This window comes from Scomber scombrus, chromosome 10 (genome assembly GCF_963691925.1).
Source record: "Scomber scombrus chromosome 10, fScoSco1.1, whole genome shotgun sequence".
In the NCBI taxonomy this organism is placed as follows: domain Eukaryota; kingdom Metazoa; phylum Chordata; class Actinopteri; order Scombriformes; family Scombridae; genus Scomber; species Scomber scombrus.
Genome location: NC_084979.1, coordinates 15,581,061 through 15,598,747, shown reverse-complemented (window position 1 = coordinate 15,598,747; position 17,687 = coordinate 15,581,061). Strand labels below are relative to the sequence as shown.

At 41.4% G+C, this 17,687-nt stretch overlaps 1 protein-coding gene across 1 annotated transcript; it reads right to left on the bottom strand.

Annotated features, from left to right (window-relative positions):
- Nucleotides 1-594: 594 nt before the first annotated feature.
- c1ql4a (complement component 1, q subcomponent-like 4) lies at nucleotides 595-8,843 on the bottom strand. The gene is made up of 2 exons (XM_062427408.1): nucleotides 8,289-8,843; nucleotides 595-774 (listed from the first exon to the last, which is right to left on the bottom strand). The coding sequence occupies exons 1-2, from the start codon at nucleotides 8,835-8,837 to the stop codon at nucleotides 595-597; spliced, it is 729 nt and encodes a 242-aa protein (XP_062283392.1). The 5' UTR covers nucleotides 8,838-8,843.
- Between the last annotated feature and the right edge of the window lie 8,844 nt (nucleotides 8,844-17,687).

The window sequence follows — 17,687 nt, the reverse complement described above, 5'->3', positions numbered from 1 at the left end:
GATCAGAAGTCACTGGAACGGAGAGCAGAAATGTTCAACTAAATACTGTCTACATAAAGACTGGAATAGAGTAGGTGTCTCTTGCTTCTGTTGTCATCTTGATTAATGGCACCCTCAACACCATTATTGCATTGAAAAAACAATCAGACTGATGGTGTTTGTTATATTCTAGTTCACACAATGTCAGTTAATCAGTTCATGGAACACATTAAAATATTTTAGATATCTCAGAGCCACAACGTGCAATCGTTATATGCACCTATACTGTACATATACTGAAATTCATGTTTGCACACAAAGGGCACCAAAAAATGCAATTGTTCATGATGTCTGGCTCAGTATCACACAAATAATTCCACTTATCGCTGATTTAACTTAAAGTCTGTTAGTAATGTCACAATGTCTGTGTGTGTGTGTGTGTGTGTGTGTGCGCTTGCGTGCTTGCTTGCTTGCATGCATGTGTGTATATTTCTTTGGTGCACATGCAGGCATTGTGCATGTGCATGTATGTGTATTAACTTGTCTTACTTGTTTCTGTATGTCTGTGATGGTGTTTTTTATAACCGCTCCTTTCTCAGTGAGTCAGGATTAGATTCAGTCTGGGTAGATGAGGAAGCCAGAGAAGGTGCTGTACTTGTTTGTGTTCCCTCCGTGGACCTTCCCGCCGTCCAGCTGCACACACACCTCATCACCCACGTCCAAATGCAGGATCACACTATTGGAGGCGTAGTCGTAATTCTGATCAGCGTCCTGAGCGATGGCGCTGGCTCTTACCTGTCACCCACAGAGGACAAACGCATTGACAATTAGAACGTGGATGAAACTGAACAAACACTTGCAAATGTCACTGCCACTTTCTCAACAGCTCCACGCACCTGTCAACTCTTTAAAACTCAAACTATCTCATTCTCTTCCTCTCTCACATTTGTATTTCAGGCTTGGTCGTGATCAATTATTATTAGCCTTAAAATGAAAAACTCAGAGTATGACATCACCTCCTTATGAGATCCACAGTCATGGTGGATAAACAAATGGTTGGCACGTTGACCTGTGACCCTAGAAGTGTACTGAGAGCACAGCCACTCTGGCTTTTATTGATCAGCTGTGGCTGGGGCTCAGGGCATAGGACCAAGGATGTAGATTGGATTGGGTTGTGGAGATAAGTGGACTCACTGGGGACAACAGGTTGTCTATGGGGAAACTAGCTCAGCCAAGAAACAGCATCACTATCCACACCAGCTATTGACCTGTTGCTTATGATCCTAGAGCAGCTCAATATGCATGATATTGAGTGGCTATGCCTAAGCCAGACAGTTTCACATTTGCATGCTGTGTGTGAGTTTTCTCTTATTGACCCAGCAGCAGTGGATCTTTACTTGTTTGTTAACACGTTTAATTGGGTTTACTCGTTGTAGACGTTTAAATACACATGCCTAGATTGAGCTACAATTGTAGAGAAATTGAATTTATCAGTGCACTTTCAATCTTATTAGTTTATTATTAGACACAAAGTGTATATTGTTTAATTATTTAATAGAATGTAAGTGTGTGTCTGTGTAGGCCTTAGAAAAGATTAATTCAGGGCCCTAGTATGATTGAACAATACCATTTATTTTTTTCTTTTTGCTGTATAGATTCTAGTCTATAAATATAATTATACACTAGGTTTCATTCTTAAAAATCTCCTAAGAAGGATGTATCAATAATTTTGGTGTAGCAGCTCCAATCATCAGATATATGTCAGCCATCAGTGGCCTTGTGTCTCAGTGGCTCAGTGTCCATCTATAGTGGGAGCACTCAATATATGTCAGCAGCCAGACAAGCCACCCACATCTCCATGACAGCCACAGAATATGATCTGCAACTCAACTACCATCATGTCATCCCCATCACTGTGGCCCTTTCTCCCCAATGAGCATGTATCAATTTGAAAACAGTCAATTGCGGAGCAACAGAGCCTGAATTACTGTGACTAAAAAATATGTTCTTTTCCCCCCTGCACCAATCCTTTTTTTGCTCTCATCTGAACACATTGTTCACCATCTATCAACCCTGGAGTTGTGTTCCCTTGCCTGGACACTATCTGTAGAGCTTCTTAAATGAAATGCTGCAACCAGCATACAGCATGTTGGGGACCAGTGGGTAAGCATGTCCCTGTCCACTCTAAACCAGATTGATTAAGGGAGCAGGGAAGTCGATCTCCTGAGGCTTCGCAGTTTAACAACCACACAGTAAAACCAACCACAGCTATTGTTACACCACTAGTCCTGTTTCATTAGATTTCACAATATATAGCCCATAGGTGGTGTTAGGCTTAACTAATGTAGACCGCGTATGGCTAAAAATGGTTATAACAGCAGAGCTACTCAGCTTGTCCAATTTCAATGTAGGATAAGTGTATAGTGTAAGCCTTACTATGTAGAAAAGGTTAAACCAAAATAGAACTGAAATACGCAGAGCAAGGAAGTGACTGTCTGGATACAGTAATACCTGTTCTTTAGTCTGTTAGCCCATCAGAGATTGTCTGGGATGTGGAAAAGTTAGGGAAAAAGTGTCTGTGCATACCTGCACAGACAACCAGAAACCTGAGCATTATTAGAATCACGTCTAATTTAATGTCACCTTCAAATTTCTTTAATTTCTTATTTCATTCAAATAGTTTTTCTAGTCTGTCTGTGCTGCTGGAACATAACCATAACCTGAATAACCAAGTTACTGTATGTTTCACTGTGTATTGAATTTGAATAAAATCAGTATAAGACTCATAAATGGTTTACATGAATATAAGGTAATTGCAACAAATTACATTACTATTAATTTGCCACAGCACATATGTTTTAAAAGAAATGTGCTATGTATGAGTGAACTTGAGTAAAACAAAAAACATCAGTAAATTGTTGGTTTTGAAAAGATCAGAGCTCGGAGGGATATCAGTGGAGCACCAATATGGTAATAAACAGCCCTGTCTGCATAGTAATTGCTCTCTTCGTGAAAATATGTTGCAAATGGAGAGATAAAAATATTCTAATGTGATCTGACATCCTTTATATATTCTATAGGCTATCATCCCATTCAATTGTGCTTCCAATCGGGAACACACGTTAATTTTGTGAAAAAGGCATTTAAAAGTTTAGCTCATATGGCTTCAGCAGTCTGAGTTAGTCATATCAAGTGGATATCTGCCACATTTAGTCTTTTATTATAAAACTCCCTCTGTGTTTCTTCGGATAGTGTTTCCCTGTTGAGCTGCAGTGGAAGTATGGTAATAATAAAAAGGGACATTGGTGCTAAAAACTATCGTTGAAATATATCTACTTGACTTTACTATTTTGGATGGCTGAAGCTTCATATTAGCTTGAGGAGTGTGTCCCATGTCACTTACATTGTAAGTGCAATATGAATGTGTGGTATGAACAGCAGGAATTATTATGGCACTAAACTTGTTTCAATGTTGATTTGGGCACCTGAATATTGTTTTAAGACAGACTTGAAAAATTGTGAACCTGTCCTTTAGTCTTTTTTGGTTCTTCAGAGCAATATCAAAATTTATAATAGACAACATAACAATCAATTTGTCTTACATTTAATTTCTTTATCAATAGTCCATGGGTAGTAAGTGTTTAATCGCAATGTGACTATGAATACATACTGTATGTAAGAACATTTATAGAATGTTCAATATGCATATTCAGCATTCAGGAAATATCTAATTCCTGTGCTAGAGAATCAGACCAACAATTTTTTTTTAAGTTTTCAGGACCCTTGTGTTACCCATCCTACCCAATTAGTATAATTAAACACTGAAAATAATTCACCCTCTCTAAGACCATCTCTCAAATAATGACACCAATCCATTCATTCAGTCATCTGTAAAGGTTATATTGTTGTTCTGCTTGACATGTGTAGTGACAGCCAATATCACATTTGCATCTTTGGCTGCTTCTGACAGTGATGCTGTTGTTGTGACTTCCTATCGACACCAGGCATATGTCATCCTGCTCATTATTTTAGTCAAACTGTGTAACGGAGGGAGATGTAGGGAGATTTTTCCCCCTTTTCCCCCTCAGGCCCTCTCAGATCCTCATGACTTAATGCGTTAAGGTGTGGTTGAATTCTTTATAACACCATGATATTCACTCTAATCACTCAGTAAAGATATAATTTTGCCAATATATGATACATGAATTGGTTCTTTAGTGTGTGTGAAGGAATAATGCAAGCCATCCATTAATGCAGATACCAGACAGCGAGGCATGAGAGAGAAGCAGTGGGATTAGGACAGGAAGCCAACAGAGGAGATGGATACGGCTGGAGGACACAGACTGATCCGTGTGAACCAGGCAGCATACTGTGCTGATCCTGGAGCTAGAAGGGTTGTGAGCCGTAAGGCAGGGGCCCCCAGGGCTTGCCTGTGGCTGTCTCTGTCTCCGCCTGGCCCTTTCGTTATAAGGCCTCCAGTAAACACGCCTGGCGGCAGAGGGGACCACAGGCAAGGAGGAAGGAGTTGGGAGGGGTGGTGGTGATGGTGGTGGTGGTGTTGTGGGGAGCAGCTGCAGTGTCATTTTCTATACAAGTGGAGCCGCAGTGCACAAGACAGACAAGGATAGACAAAACGAAGTGAGAGGGGAGGGAAAAAAAACAAAAACAAGGGCCAGAGGGTTGAGGAAAGGGGAGGGAGAGGGCCTAGAGTAACAGACTGATCAAGCAAGGCTATTTTGTGAGACCAGGGAGATGTGGGGGTATATGAAGTCTTGTTTTTATCTGTGGTGCTGTGCTCCACTGGTAATAAAACTGACAGGATTCATTCACTGTGATATACTGACCTCTTAGAGCGGAGACAATAGAAAAGTAGCTGTTAAACTTACCTAAGGGACCCCAGTACATAGTAGGAGGGTTGGGGAGGGGGACGATGTTGTGGAAATAGAATATTTATTGAATAGTTTTTCCCTCTCCTCTGGGAGCCCAGGGATTACATGTTACATGGTGACAAGCTACTGCATTGAACTATACCGTAGATTGCTATTACCTGCTGCCATTCAGTTTTACAGTCTATGGACAGCGGCGCAATAATGGTCATACCTGTGCACAGCATCTGTGGAACTGACTTATCTTAATTAGTAGGCCCTATTTCATTATTACTCATTATGATATGATCTCTTATCTTATCTTAGATCTCTTATAGACTAAAAAGATAACTTTTGACATGTCTTCATAGGAGAAATTTTGCTATGTATCTAACTCTTGCACCTTGCTTTGAAGCTAATTATATTTCACCTGTAGTATATCTGTGTCTCTGTACTGGGAAAGTTAATACAGGTAGCGGTCATTATAGCGAGTGATGACATTTTAACTCTACTGTGGGAAATAAGTTGACCTTTAACTGAGCTATTAAAAGAGTCTATGACAGGTGAAAAAACAAGGGAGAGATTAAATGGGAACCAAGCCAGTATCTATTTGTCTACATTGCATATTATATTAAGAATATTTAATATAGATATACAGTGGTGCATTATAGGAATATAAATGACTAGATGAGCAGCTCACATACCAGTTAATGAGGAAAAGTTCTGTTGAGAAGGTATGCATGACGTATTACCATCCTTCTCATCATAAAGCATGCAACATTAGTATAGATTGTCTAATAACATTTGCTACCAAGCTTGAATATTAAGTAGCATGCATCCCATATATCCCTGACAGTGAATTAGGAATACAGTGATTAAACACATCTATAATAGCAATGGCAACAATGAGAAGTGCATTCATCACTATTTAAGTTGAGCAAGACTAAATCAGAATTAAATCATTAAGTATCATAACCCAATGCCAAATTTCATAACCCATAAACCGAACTGGGTTATGAAATTTGGCATTGCATGATTTGTGTCTTCTAACTGTACAAATAACATAAGTGTGGGTCAGATGAGTAAGAATAGGGTGTAATAGTATTGAGCAAACATTCACACTACAGACTAGATTTCACTGTAAGTCAATTACTGTCATGTTACAAACATGGAAGCAAGTGAAGTGTGACCCTTTTCAATCACAAATCCCCTAACTCCGAAGTCCTGTCATGCTGCAATGATTTGTGAAAGTTAGATTGAGGTGTGAGCAGGTAGGCTTTACAGAGTGGGGATTTAGTAGAGGTAATAGGTATTGGATCTACAGGAATCCCATGGAAGCCCTGCCACAGTCAGCATATCCTCCCTGTGATATCCTGATATTGCATTATACCACACTCATGTCACATGACACAAATCATGGTGGCAAACATACTGCCAGAATTTTATATTAAGCGTTACCAGAAGAAATTGTTTCAGAATGAATACATATTTTGTCTGTCTCTACAATGCACCTGCAATTGAACTGGTACATAAACACAGTTTGTAGACTGGTTTTCTCTCTTCTTCTGAATAGCCTTGATCATTTGTCAAGCCAAGACATGTGGAGTGGGTGTCCATTGGTCATCCTGCCTGATCTCATCCCGGCCTTCACTACCAGCCTCCCTGATGCCTCGTCTACCAGCCCACTGTCTCCACACCTCCATTAAGTCATCTATCTTCCTCTGCTCCACCCCTGATCTACCCATCAACTCACTTGTCTTGTTTTGCTCTCCCTTCAACTGTCTCCAAGTGGATGTCTCAGCATGTCCCTGTCATGTCGAGTCTTTTGTGTTTCATTCATTCTCTCTGAAACTGTCCTGAATCCTGCATCTGTTTGACTGGCTGCCAAACAAACATGAGCTTAAAAAATGACTTTATCTGATAAGATGTAAATGATCCAACAAAAATGGACTGTAAAGGTGACAAATTTGTGGCTATGGCAATCTTTTTTGGAGTTTTTTTTTTTTTTTTTTAAACCCAGTGGGCAAACAAAATATCCAATAAAGCCTCAGCACCTACGGCAATGGTAAAACAGACTGTTTGATTCAAAAATCAGAAATGCAACCTGTCAAACATAGTGCCCATTTAGTAAACCCTAGCCACAGCCTCAGGCAGAGTACTGCCTCAGGGCTTCAATAACTCCAAACATGATCAGGCATTCTGCAGAATTTCATTTACACTCCATTTTCATCTACCAGCAGATCTGTTTATGTATATCACTGTTAGGTGAGTGCTCTATTTAACAGAACTGTTTAAGAGGGCCAACTGACGGGTGTCAGGTGGACCTGGGTGAGGTTAAGTAATTGAGTTGAGCGAAAAGATAATTAATGAAGAATCAATGAACAAGCTGGGGAGGGGTTAGAAGAGGAAAGTATAGCGGGCATCCAGGGGATCTAATCTAAGATGTATAAATTATTTAGCAGGCTAAGATGACTTGAATGACAATACAGGACATTAGGCAGGCAGCTTTGAACACATGCATACACAATCAAATGGTGGTTAATGATGAATGATTTTAAACATTTAATGCTACACCCTGCCAAATCAAGTCTAAATGAACTATCCTAATTCAGCTTTATTTAGTTTAAACTGTGCCGATGACCCATGCAGTATGCATTAACCCAGTATAGCCAGCGTGCACTGGACTGTTTGAACAGTCCTTGGTAGCCTGCACTACATGACTATAGAGTGAGGGTTGTAGTAGAGGAGATTTGCATTTAAAGTCCTTGATGAATGAATGAATGTAAAATGCAACTTGAAGAATGTTTCCTGAATTTGGAGCCCTCTGATTAAATTTCTGTGATTTATCCCACCTCTTCTCTCCTCCTCCCCCCCATCAGCGCCTCTGTCTTTAATTAGTGTCTGGGGAATGAGGGAGTGGATGAGTGGACTGTCAATTTTACATTTATTATTTATTTAGATGAGGTGTAAACTGACTGGTCCGCGTACTGACAGACATTTCTCCTGTGCTCTTTTGCACTTCTGTTTAGGCGATAATCAAGTTCTGTGTATGATACTTACTAATTAGACTGTTCCTTTTGGCGGCATGTGCATTCTGCCACTTGTCATTTAGCCACAGTACATGTGAGAATGCAAATATCTGTGACTGTGATTTTGGACTGTATAGCATGAATTCCCCCTAATGAGGAGAAAGACTGCTATTTAATTCTTTGGCTGTCATGTTGCCACCTGCTAAGTGGAATGTGCGCTGAATCTGAAGTGCTCAATGTTACAGAGGTGAATGTGAGTCAATGGTAACACAGGTCAACAGTGAAAAAAATCTGTGCATGGTCGTGTGTGTGCATACATTCCAACATAGGTATATACATACATACAGGTAAATCCACACCCTATGTTGTACACACACTTAAGTGCATGCGCATACTCACACACAAATGTACTAACCTGGCCGTTCTTCTTCAGGTCAGCCCACATGCTGGTCCCATCACCACCTCTCATTAAAACATGGTAGGTGAAGAAGTAGATGCCAGGCAGGGGACAGGTGAATTTGCCAGTGCTGGGCTCATAGTAGTTACCTACATTGGTCACCACATCATCAAACTTCAGTATTTCACTCCCCTCATGCTGCTTGCGTAGCCCTGCATAAAAGGCTATTTTGGGAGTGTAGAGCGATGGAGAATAGCCACCAGGACCAGGACCTGGTGGCCCTTGCGGCCCTGGCTTGCCTGGCTCTCCAGGGGGTCCACGTGCTCCTGGGGTGCCAGGTGTCCCTGGAGGACCACGGAGCCCAGACTTTACCTTCTTCCCAGAGTAATCCTGGGGTGGTGGAGAAACAGCTGTCAGCTCCTGGCCTGGCTGAGAGGTGGCGTAGGGGTCACATACCATCCTGCAGCTTCCAAGCATTTCATAATGGCTCCCTGCACTTCCACCAGTGGTCCCTCCTTTGGTTGTGTGAACCAATAGGGGAATGGCCACCAACAATATTAGAACCATGGCCACACCTACAGCAGCTCCAATGACACGTTTCCTGCGGCTGAGCCCCGAAGCGGCCAGCGTCAGGAAGTCCTCTTCCCCCTTGGCTGGAATAGTGCCGGCCAGGATGAACCTCTCAGAAAAGCAGTATGATATGAAAAGGTGAAGAAGGATATTGAGAGGAGTTGAGGGGAAAATGTATCACTAAGCCTAGTATGAGAGAAAGGTAAAATGGCAGACAGCCAGAGGGAAACAACCAGATGAGAGGATCCAAGAGAAATGTTAAAGATGTCCAGTTGGCCAAGAACAAGATTTTTAAAAGTCTAAAGCATCAAAAAGATGAAAACTTTAGACACCACAGTGTTTAGGGACATTAATGCAAAAATCTGCATCTCAGATTTGTGGTGACACACCACAAAGAAACATAATTTATCTGATGAAGTCTGCCTCTTTTGAAAAAAAAAAAAACGTATTCTGTTGTCCTCTTGTTCCGTGCAATTGTCAGCATCAAAGAGAAACCATGACTGGCAGTGAGAGGGTTGTTGTGAAAGTGGAGCTTATTAAAAGTATGGGTGCTGAGTGTTGGTGCCAAATTCAGCGTATTGAGGAGGGCCTGGGGGTATTGTTTGTTTTGGTGGATGAAGTATAATTTAGTTTCTTTAAAGAAAAATCTTTTTTTCAAGCCCCCCCTAAAAAGAACAGGATTTCACTTCATATGGATGTCTCACTTTGTGCCATGACTGTAAGTGACAAAAGGTAATCAGAGATCTTTTCCTGTCACATTCATTTTGTTTCCACTGGCCAAAAGAACTGCAGTTCTCTGGAAACCAATAACACTTTTCTCAACCTGGGTGTGCTTTTGATAGATTCCTCCTCTGGCTATATGTGAATCTGAAAAAGATAGCAAACAGAGCAAAGACACTCAATAATTGATTTGCTCTTATTTACCACTGTTATACATATAAATGACTGAACATAATACAATTGCATCCATTTAAATATTGTTTTAAATAAACCAATAAAGATAATGTAATATATATATATATATGGTGGCAATATTTGTTGCTAGGAATATGCAGAATTATTATTTCACTATATTTTTTATTATAGGTGATATATGTAAATCACATAAAAATAAGTTATCAACACTGCGCTGCATTTTAAAAACTCACCATCTGTTCTTTATAATCCAAAACTATTTTTGGGAAGATAGGCTAAAATTCTCTCTGCATCAGTCCACTCCGCGTCCCACAAAAACGACTGAAGACTTTGGACCGCTGGAGTGCCAAATGGAGAGTTGGAGAGACGACGGGCGCGCAGGAGATGCCAGGAAAGTGATGAGAGTTTCTCATTCAGCGCTTAATCCCCTCTTTTCTGTCTTGGTAGAAAAATGAGTTTAAATGCCGCGAACGTCAAAGGAAATGAAGCCCAGAAAATACTTGTTAGAATACTTTTTTGGAGCAATTCCAAATGAGGGTAGCGCGGCAATCTGACGCTCCCATCCAGAGTGTCCGTCTACTGTAGGCTATCGCCTATCTCAGTGTTGGGTCCACGGGCAGTCCTCGTCGACACCTGTTAGAGCGCTCTCTCTCTCTCTCTCTCTCTCTCTCTCTCTCTCTCTCTCTCTCTCTCTCTCTCTCTCTCTCTCTCTCTCACTCACTCACTCACTCACTCACTCACTCTTTCTCTCTCACTTTCTCTCTCTCTCTGTTCCCTCTCTCTCTCTCTCTCTCTCTCTCTCTCTCTCTGCTCTTCTTCGTCTAATAAAAACTGTAGTCCACACAGCCAAATTTATTAATATTAAAATATATTGCCAACCTCCACTGATTTTCTACTTTTTTAATTTAATTTTTTAAATTATTAATATAGTTTGTGATCCATAGACAAAATGTACATTTGCATCAATGTAAACTGATTAAAATGCGGGGGCTACACTGCATCGCTGCTTCCTATCTGTGTCTTGTTAGCCTGACATTCACCTGTTGTTAGAGGCAAACTCTTTACAAGCCAAATGTTTGATAAAGGGTTGCAAAACGTAGGCAGATGTTTTCATCTTCCGTGTGCTAGGAAGGGAGGACAGATGAGGGTGACTAAGTAAAAGCTGCCTCGGCATGATGTGTGAGGAATGGAGAGGAGACACTAAATGTTCCCCAGACCATTGTCTGTGTGTGTGACTCGCATCCCACAGCTCTAAAGCCTCATTAGTGAGACACCCTGCCCCACACATTGTGCTGCTCTTTTTCCTTTACCTAAAACCTTGCACACAAACACATATAATGCCTGCACTATGGCTTACATGCACACAAACACACATGCACACATATATACATATGCAGGTATACAAAGGGTTTCTCCACCATTGCTGATGGAAGGCCATGTTTTGTATTCTTGGATCAACATTTTCTCACTGTAGCAATGACAGTACAGAAATAATGTGGTACCATGTGGGCTAAAATATGTTGTTTTAGTTAGCATCATTTCACATTCACTGGTGATCATTTTTCATCTTCAGGAACATCTTGGGCAGATTTTAAGCTCACAACATAATTTCCTTGAAGTCTTGTGTCACCTGTCTGACAGGCACAATCGTGGATCAGCGAGTTTAAAGTTTAATGGCTGAAGCAGTGGGAGCAAGGGGAATAGGTCTACATACAGTATTGATAACCCCATTTTCATCAAGCGCCACCTCTTTGACCTCCCTCTCCTGAAATATGATGACCACTGTCCGGCAATATAGCGATCATCTGACCTGATTCCACCAGACACAGAGAGGGGGATAATCACAGACTTTTAAGGTGGTTTTCCGAGGATGGGTTGGATTTAGTGGGAAATTGAGGTGGAGGACGTGGGAGGTTTGGGGAGCAATGGCCTGTGATATTTCCACTGGGAGATGTTGGTAGAGCTGAGCAGCGCAGGGACAAGTTGAATGCTGTGTCAGTCCCAGTTTGCGGGTCAGTCAGTCTGGCCCACTAGAACAGTGCTCAAAGGTCCTAAGCGGCATGGGGCAGATAATCATTGCCAACAGTCAGAAGCAATATGCTCAGGATTGGATTTTTAAAGCCTGTTAAAATATTACTGAGGTGATTAATATTGAAATATGCGCATGTCTTTCAGCTGTCTGTCTCCCTCTCTCCCTATTCTCTTTTTGATTTGTTCCCTTTAGTATTCACACCTGCCTAATATTTGAACATTATGCATTATGTTGATGAAATGTGTGTTTTTAATTCAGTGCAACTGCGTTATCATGTCAGTTGCTCTAACTGCACAGTGAAACACACAGTCTCCACTGTCACCAATAGCAAAAAAGAGCCATATAGGACCATTAGTGTTGGGCTGTTTGAGTTATTAGTTTGTTTATTAATTACTTTCATATATTATGATACCAAACATAAATCTCTGTCTTTTGTGCACACAACTGCATAATTTGAGTTCTAGCTTTTCTCTCTTTTGTTCTGTGTAAACAAGAGAGGAGTAGGAACTTATTTATGGCCACATAACTCATGTTATTTTTCTCTTCTGCTATGGCTGGTTTGTCTGCATGCTTCCCTAAAGACATACTAATTCTTCAGTTCAGCCATCCACAGCAACATTCAAATAACTCCACACTTTTAATTCTTCTAATTTATGAAATGCATGGCACAAAACAAACCCAATGTTTCTTGTGAGCAGAGTAATAATGTGCAGAACTAAAGTTGTGACCAAAATTATTAGCCCCCCTTGTGAAATCAGACAAAATTCTTGATTTCTCCATGGAAATGGCCATTAACAACATGTTTTATTGTGGAAACAAATACACTACAAAGACAAAAGTTGACAAGTTTGATTAGGATATTTTATTGATACAATGAGTTGAAACAAAAAAGGGCAAAAATTTGAAATCCAAAATTATTAGCCCCCTGGCCATTAATAGTCAATAGTGTACCCTTTCTGAGCCACAACTGACAACAACCTCTTAGAGTAGTTCTTTACTAGGTTGGCACAGGTCTCCTGAGGGATTTTGGCCCATTCTTCCATTGCAAATTGTTCCAGCTGGTCCACATTGCGTGGTTTCCGAGCATGGACATTCACTTTGAGCACCCGCCACAGATTCTCAATAGGATTGAGGTCTGGGCTCTGTGCTGGCCACTCCAGGACCTTGGTTTTGGTATCCTTCAGGAACTGTTGGACCAATTCCAATGTGTGCTTTGGGTCATTGTCTTGTTGGAAGACCCAGCGACGACCTAAGGATAGACTACGAGCGGAATTTGTCTCCTTGTACTTGGCAATGATGCAACGTATAGTGGTTCTAGACACTGTGAAACGCTTGGAAATGGCAGTATAGCCTTCCCCCTTATCATGAGCCTCCACTATCTTCTTTCTGAGCTCAAGACTGATTTCCTTTGCCTTGGCATGGTGAGTAAAAGTAGTCCCTCTCAATAATGTGTTCAAGTGCCCTGTTCCTTGGAGTCCTTTTATGCTGATTGAATGTTCAGGTGTTTTTAGGAAGCCAATTGACTGCACAGGTGTGGTTTGAAAGCTGATTGGTTAATTAGGTGTGTTTTTGAATGCAAGAATTCACATGTAACAAAATAGTCACAAATATTATTGACCACCCCATCATGGGGGCTAATATTTTTGACATCCCCATTTTTCTCTATATTTGATATAAAGCTAGCCTAAAATGTTATTTTATATTCCAAAATGTACCAAAAGCTACTAAAAAGCACTGGTGAATGTTTGATTATACCGAGTTTTATCAATGCTGCAAACATTGGGAAGAATTTTAGGAAAATGTTCCATAATTCCTGGGGGGCTAATCATTTTGGTCACAACTGTATCTCAGTCAGTGATATACGTTTCATATGTCATACACAGGTATGTGACATATTGTGTTTCGCTTTGAGAGAGTGGCACCGTCACACAATCCACACAAGCGCAGGTAGCGTGACCAACACATACTGAGCATCAGCTCTGAGGGATGATGACATATCATCCCCATGAGGCACATATAGCTGCCGGAGGGCCACCACTCCCAGGGGGACCACTGCTCACGTTTTCCACAGTTAACACTGACAGGAATTCACCTATCAAACTCCCTTTCTTTGCTGTGTAAATTACTCTCTTGTAAATCAATTTAGAGGTCATTAGGGATATAAAGAGGTCTAAAACCAGCAAATCTACAAGAAATATACAATTGAGGAAAGACAACCACATTGCATTTAAAGTAATGTCTACATATGAGGCGTAACATGTACATCTGATACTTGTATTCATTTTGGCCCTTGATAATAAGGCTCCTGTTGGATATATCATGGTGTATAAAACAAAAGAAATGGAGGTCTTGCCACACAGAAAATATGTCACATTTTTAGCACGATAATTCAAAGATCAATATATTGTTTATTCAGGCCCACTAGCCCATGCGTCACATTGCTCCTGCATTCTAATATAAAATGCATTATTTTCTCCATGACTTACCTGAGCATGTGTGCTTACTGTACAGTAAGTGTAGATTTGTAAGCAGCACGTGCGGGTGTGGATGTGTCTACATCCTGGTGCTGTGCTGTTTCATTAGGCTCTGATTATGGGGCCTGATGCAGAGTGACAGTGCGCAGATTGAGTTGCACAGCCACTCTAATTCTCTCTATTAATAACAACCCTCCACACTGCCGTCCTGAACCACATTTATTAATCACAATTTGTCATCTGTCCGATGCTCCACCCTCTCCTTCTCCCTTTCTCTCGCCCTCCCTCTCTTCAGCTGTGTTCTCCTCCTCCTCCAGCAGGGCCAGTTATCCCCTGCACCTCCCCACCCCCACCTTCTCCTCCCACCCCTCACCCCGGATTCGTTCGCCTTCAGCTCAGAGACATGGTCCAGCATACAGAGGGATGTTCTCACTCTCCTCCCTAACACTCTCTTGCTCACTCACTTTAACGGTACTCTGCAAGTAGTCTGATTAATCAAAAGCTCTTCGGTTTTAATTGGAGAAATAACAGTTAACAATTTGTATTGTGTGGACTGTTTTGGTGGCAATCTCATGATTATAATAAATTATATAAAACAAACCTCAATTTGCAATTACAGGACAGTTATGATGCTCTTTGCCGGCCCTGCAACACATACAAACCTTGTACAGTGTAATGTATCATTATAGATATGTTCAACCATTTACTGAGATAGCATGCAAAGGCCCTTTAGAACACACTGATTCTTTTTTGCATTAATTCCTGCTATTTGGGATTTTTATGTACACAAAATGTTGGCATTTAATCAATATGTATGCTGGCATATGCACCCTGTATGCTTGCATTATTGGTAAGAAAATATATTCCCATAACTAAAATTACATTTCAGCCCATGTCTCAGTCAAATGGCCCTTGACCCTACTAAGAAAGATGATTTATGAGTCAGCCAGTCCCCTAGGCCCTGCTGTGCCACTCCAATTTTCAAGCTGCATTTATGCTCATTATATTGACACTTTTAGGATATCCATTTATCCTGGATTCAAATTTCATCACACAGGAGAAGTTTCTCTCTCCAGAACTTACAAGTATGTGCAAACATGTTGAGTGAGTCAGATTGCTCAGCACATCTAAAAAGCAATGCTTCCACTGCTGTGTGTTGAAGAAGTTCGTGGCAGCAGTGTTCTTCTAATTACACCACCTACCAACTCCTCAGCGGTACCCACCACTACCCACAACCCCCTCACACAGAGCCAGGGTCCCTCAATTGTTTTCTTTGAGCAGAACGGGTGTTTGGGGGAAACAGAGGCGATTTTCATGTGCAAATGTCAGTCAATCCGCTCCCAGCAATCACAGGCCCGTCTTCTCCAGAGATCGGGGCTTGAGACACAGCCTGAATAATTTAGCAGCACTGTGCCACCGTGCTTTAGGGTCGCAACCTTCCAAAGTGATGACAGAAAGACACTGGCATACTTCCCCTCCCATTCACTCCCATTACCACTTATTTACTGTTCCTGATTCCAAGCAGACAAAGCACAAGGCCACGTGGGGAAGAAAAATCATCAGCACTGTATAAACTGTGTCTAAAAGCAGAGCACAACCAAACAATGACATTTTCAGAGCATCCCCAAGTTGGTAGCAATCCCCCCCTGTAACACGCTGTGAAATAAACACGCACCGTGCACATGATCACCCAAGCCAGTAGTCACAGACAAAAGAGATGATGGACACACACACACAGAAAAGGTCAAGAAATGACACACAGCCACACATACGGGACGGATGTCAGAGCGAAACCCTACCGATGTATGAAAAGTGTGGATTAAGATTCAGATAGTGATGGAAAAAAGTAACATCCAAATCTTCCATTTCAGGAGGAGGAGAGATTACAGTGATTTTCGAGGTATGACAGGGAAAGCACGGAGACGTAGAGGACGGAGTGAAAGAAATTGATCTGTCCTTCCTTACAGACACACTCTACATTTCTATCATTCAGAGGGAGACAGACAGTGCTTGGTCTGACAAGGGTGGTCATCACTCGTCTGCAGCGGGGCTCTGACAGCAACATGACGAGGATGAATGGACTGTCGGCTATTCCAACCAAGACGCATGTTGTTGTAGGAATGATACATTTATAATTTCTTTCAATCATGATCAAGTCTTTCACATCACCTGTTCAATAATCCTTCAGTTCTTACATGTTTACTTTTGGCCACACATCCTGCAATCTAGAGCTTGTATTTCTCATGTCACCACTATATCTGATGTGACTTTTTCCCCTGAACTAACCGCAGAATTCATATCCACTGACTACATGGGCATTGATTTATGGTCTTTAGAAATCTGCATGTGGGGAAATTCAAGATACAGACACAAACAGACAGGCTAGACTCCACAGAGTGTCTCCACAGTACAGGAGGATATTATTGGAATGTAAGGAAACAGCAGTGAATTGTGTATTAGTGATGCAGTGGGATGTTCCCATGGAGATGTCAATTGTGATAGCCTATTAGTCCAGTCGGTGAGATGCAGGATTGCTAAGAAACACTGGGAGGAATGAACAACACGTCTTGCTTTTTCCTCCACACCTCCCTCTAACCTCTTGCCATGCACCGCAGTGATACCGTCAGTCAAGTCAAACCTGGTCAAACTGCATTTATGAAGAGTTTAGAGCGTCACTTGGCATGTGGTTTGACCTCATGTCATGGGAATGCGTTACAAGGGCAGGCAGAGGGAAAGGAGGACACGAGAGATCCCTCTGAATCATTGAGAGTGATTATTTGGTGACTTATGGTTGGTGGCTGTCAGGGCCAGCATGATAAATTGTGCCAAGCAAGAATTACACTTTCTCGTTTCTCCACTGTCTATTTATCTGCCTTTCTCTGCCTGACCACCCCTTCTCTACCGTACACTCATCCCTCTACCTCCCCTGTCATGGTCCTTGTGAGTTCTCAGAGTGACCTCTGGGGACGCATGTCCTCAAAAGTCCAATAATTAAGAAGCATGTATGGTAACTGTAGTGTACACCATAGGCTTTGTTATGTTTTTTTCCCTTTCACTTACAGTTGAAGCATTTGGATGATAATATCATTCAGCGCTAAACTACTTCTTAAAAATCATCGTTACAAATAAAAAAAGCAAGAATCAGGACCAATGTGCCCTGATAATACTGTCAAACTTGACATGCCAAGAACCTGTACAGGAGACTTGTTACAGAAGACAAATAAAATAAGAGTTAAGAAAAGAGACAGAAGCAGTTTTTTAGGGGGAAATCAGAGGCAAATTGATTCCGTGGGGATATGGAGATGTTTGAAAAGATGAGCTTTCAGTAAGTGGTGGACGATGGGGTGTGACTCTGCTTTTCAGACTAGAGAGGGAAGGTCATTCCACCTTCAGGGACCCAGCAGGAAGAGGAGCGGTGGCCATGTG

Bases quoted from the DNA above. Each gene is read 5' to 3' on its own strand.
- c1ql4a (XM_062427408.1), bottom strand. From the start codon at position 8,837: ATGGTTCTAATATTGTTGGTGGCCATTCCCCTATTGGTTCACACAACC. The intron at 775-8,288 runs GTTAGTACATTT...TGTGGGTGACAG, and splicing joins ACCTGAAGAAGAACGGCCAG to GTAAGAGCCAGCGCCATCGC.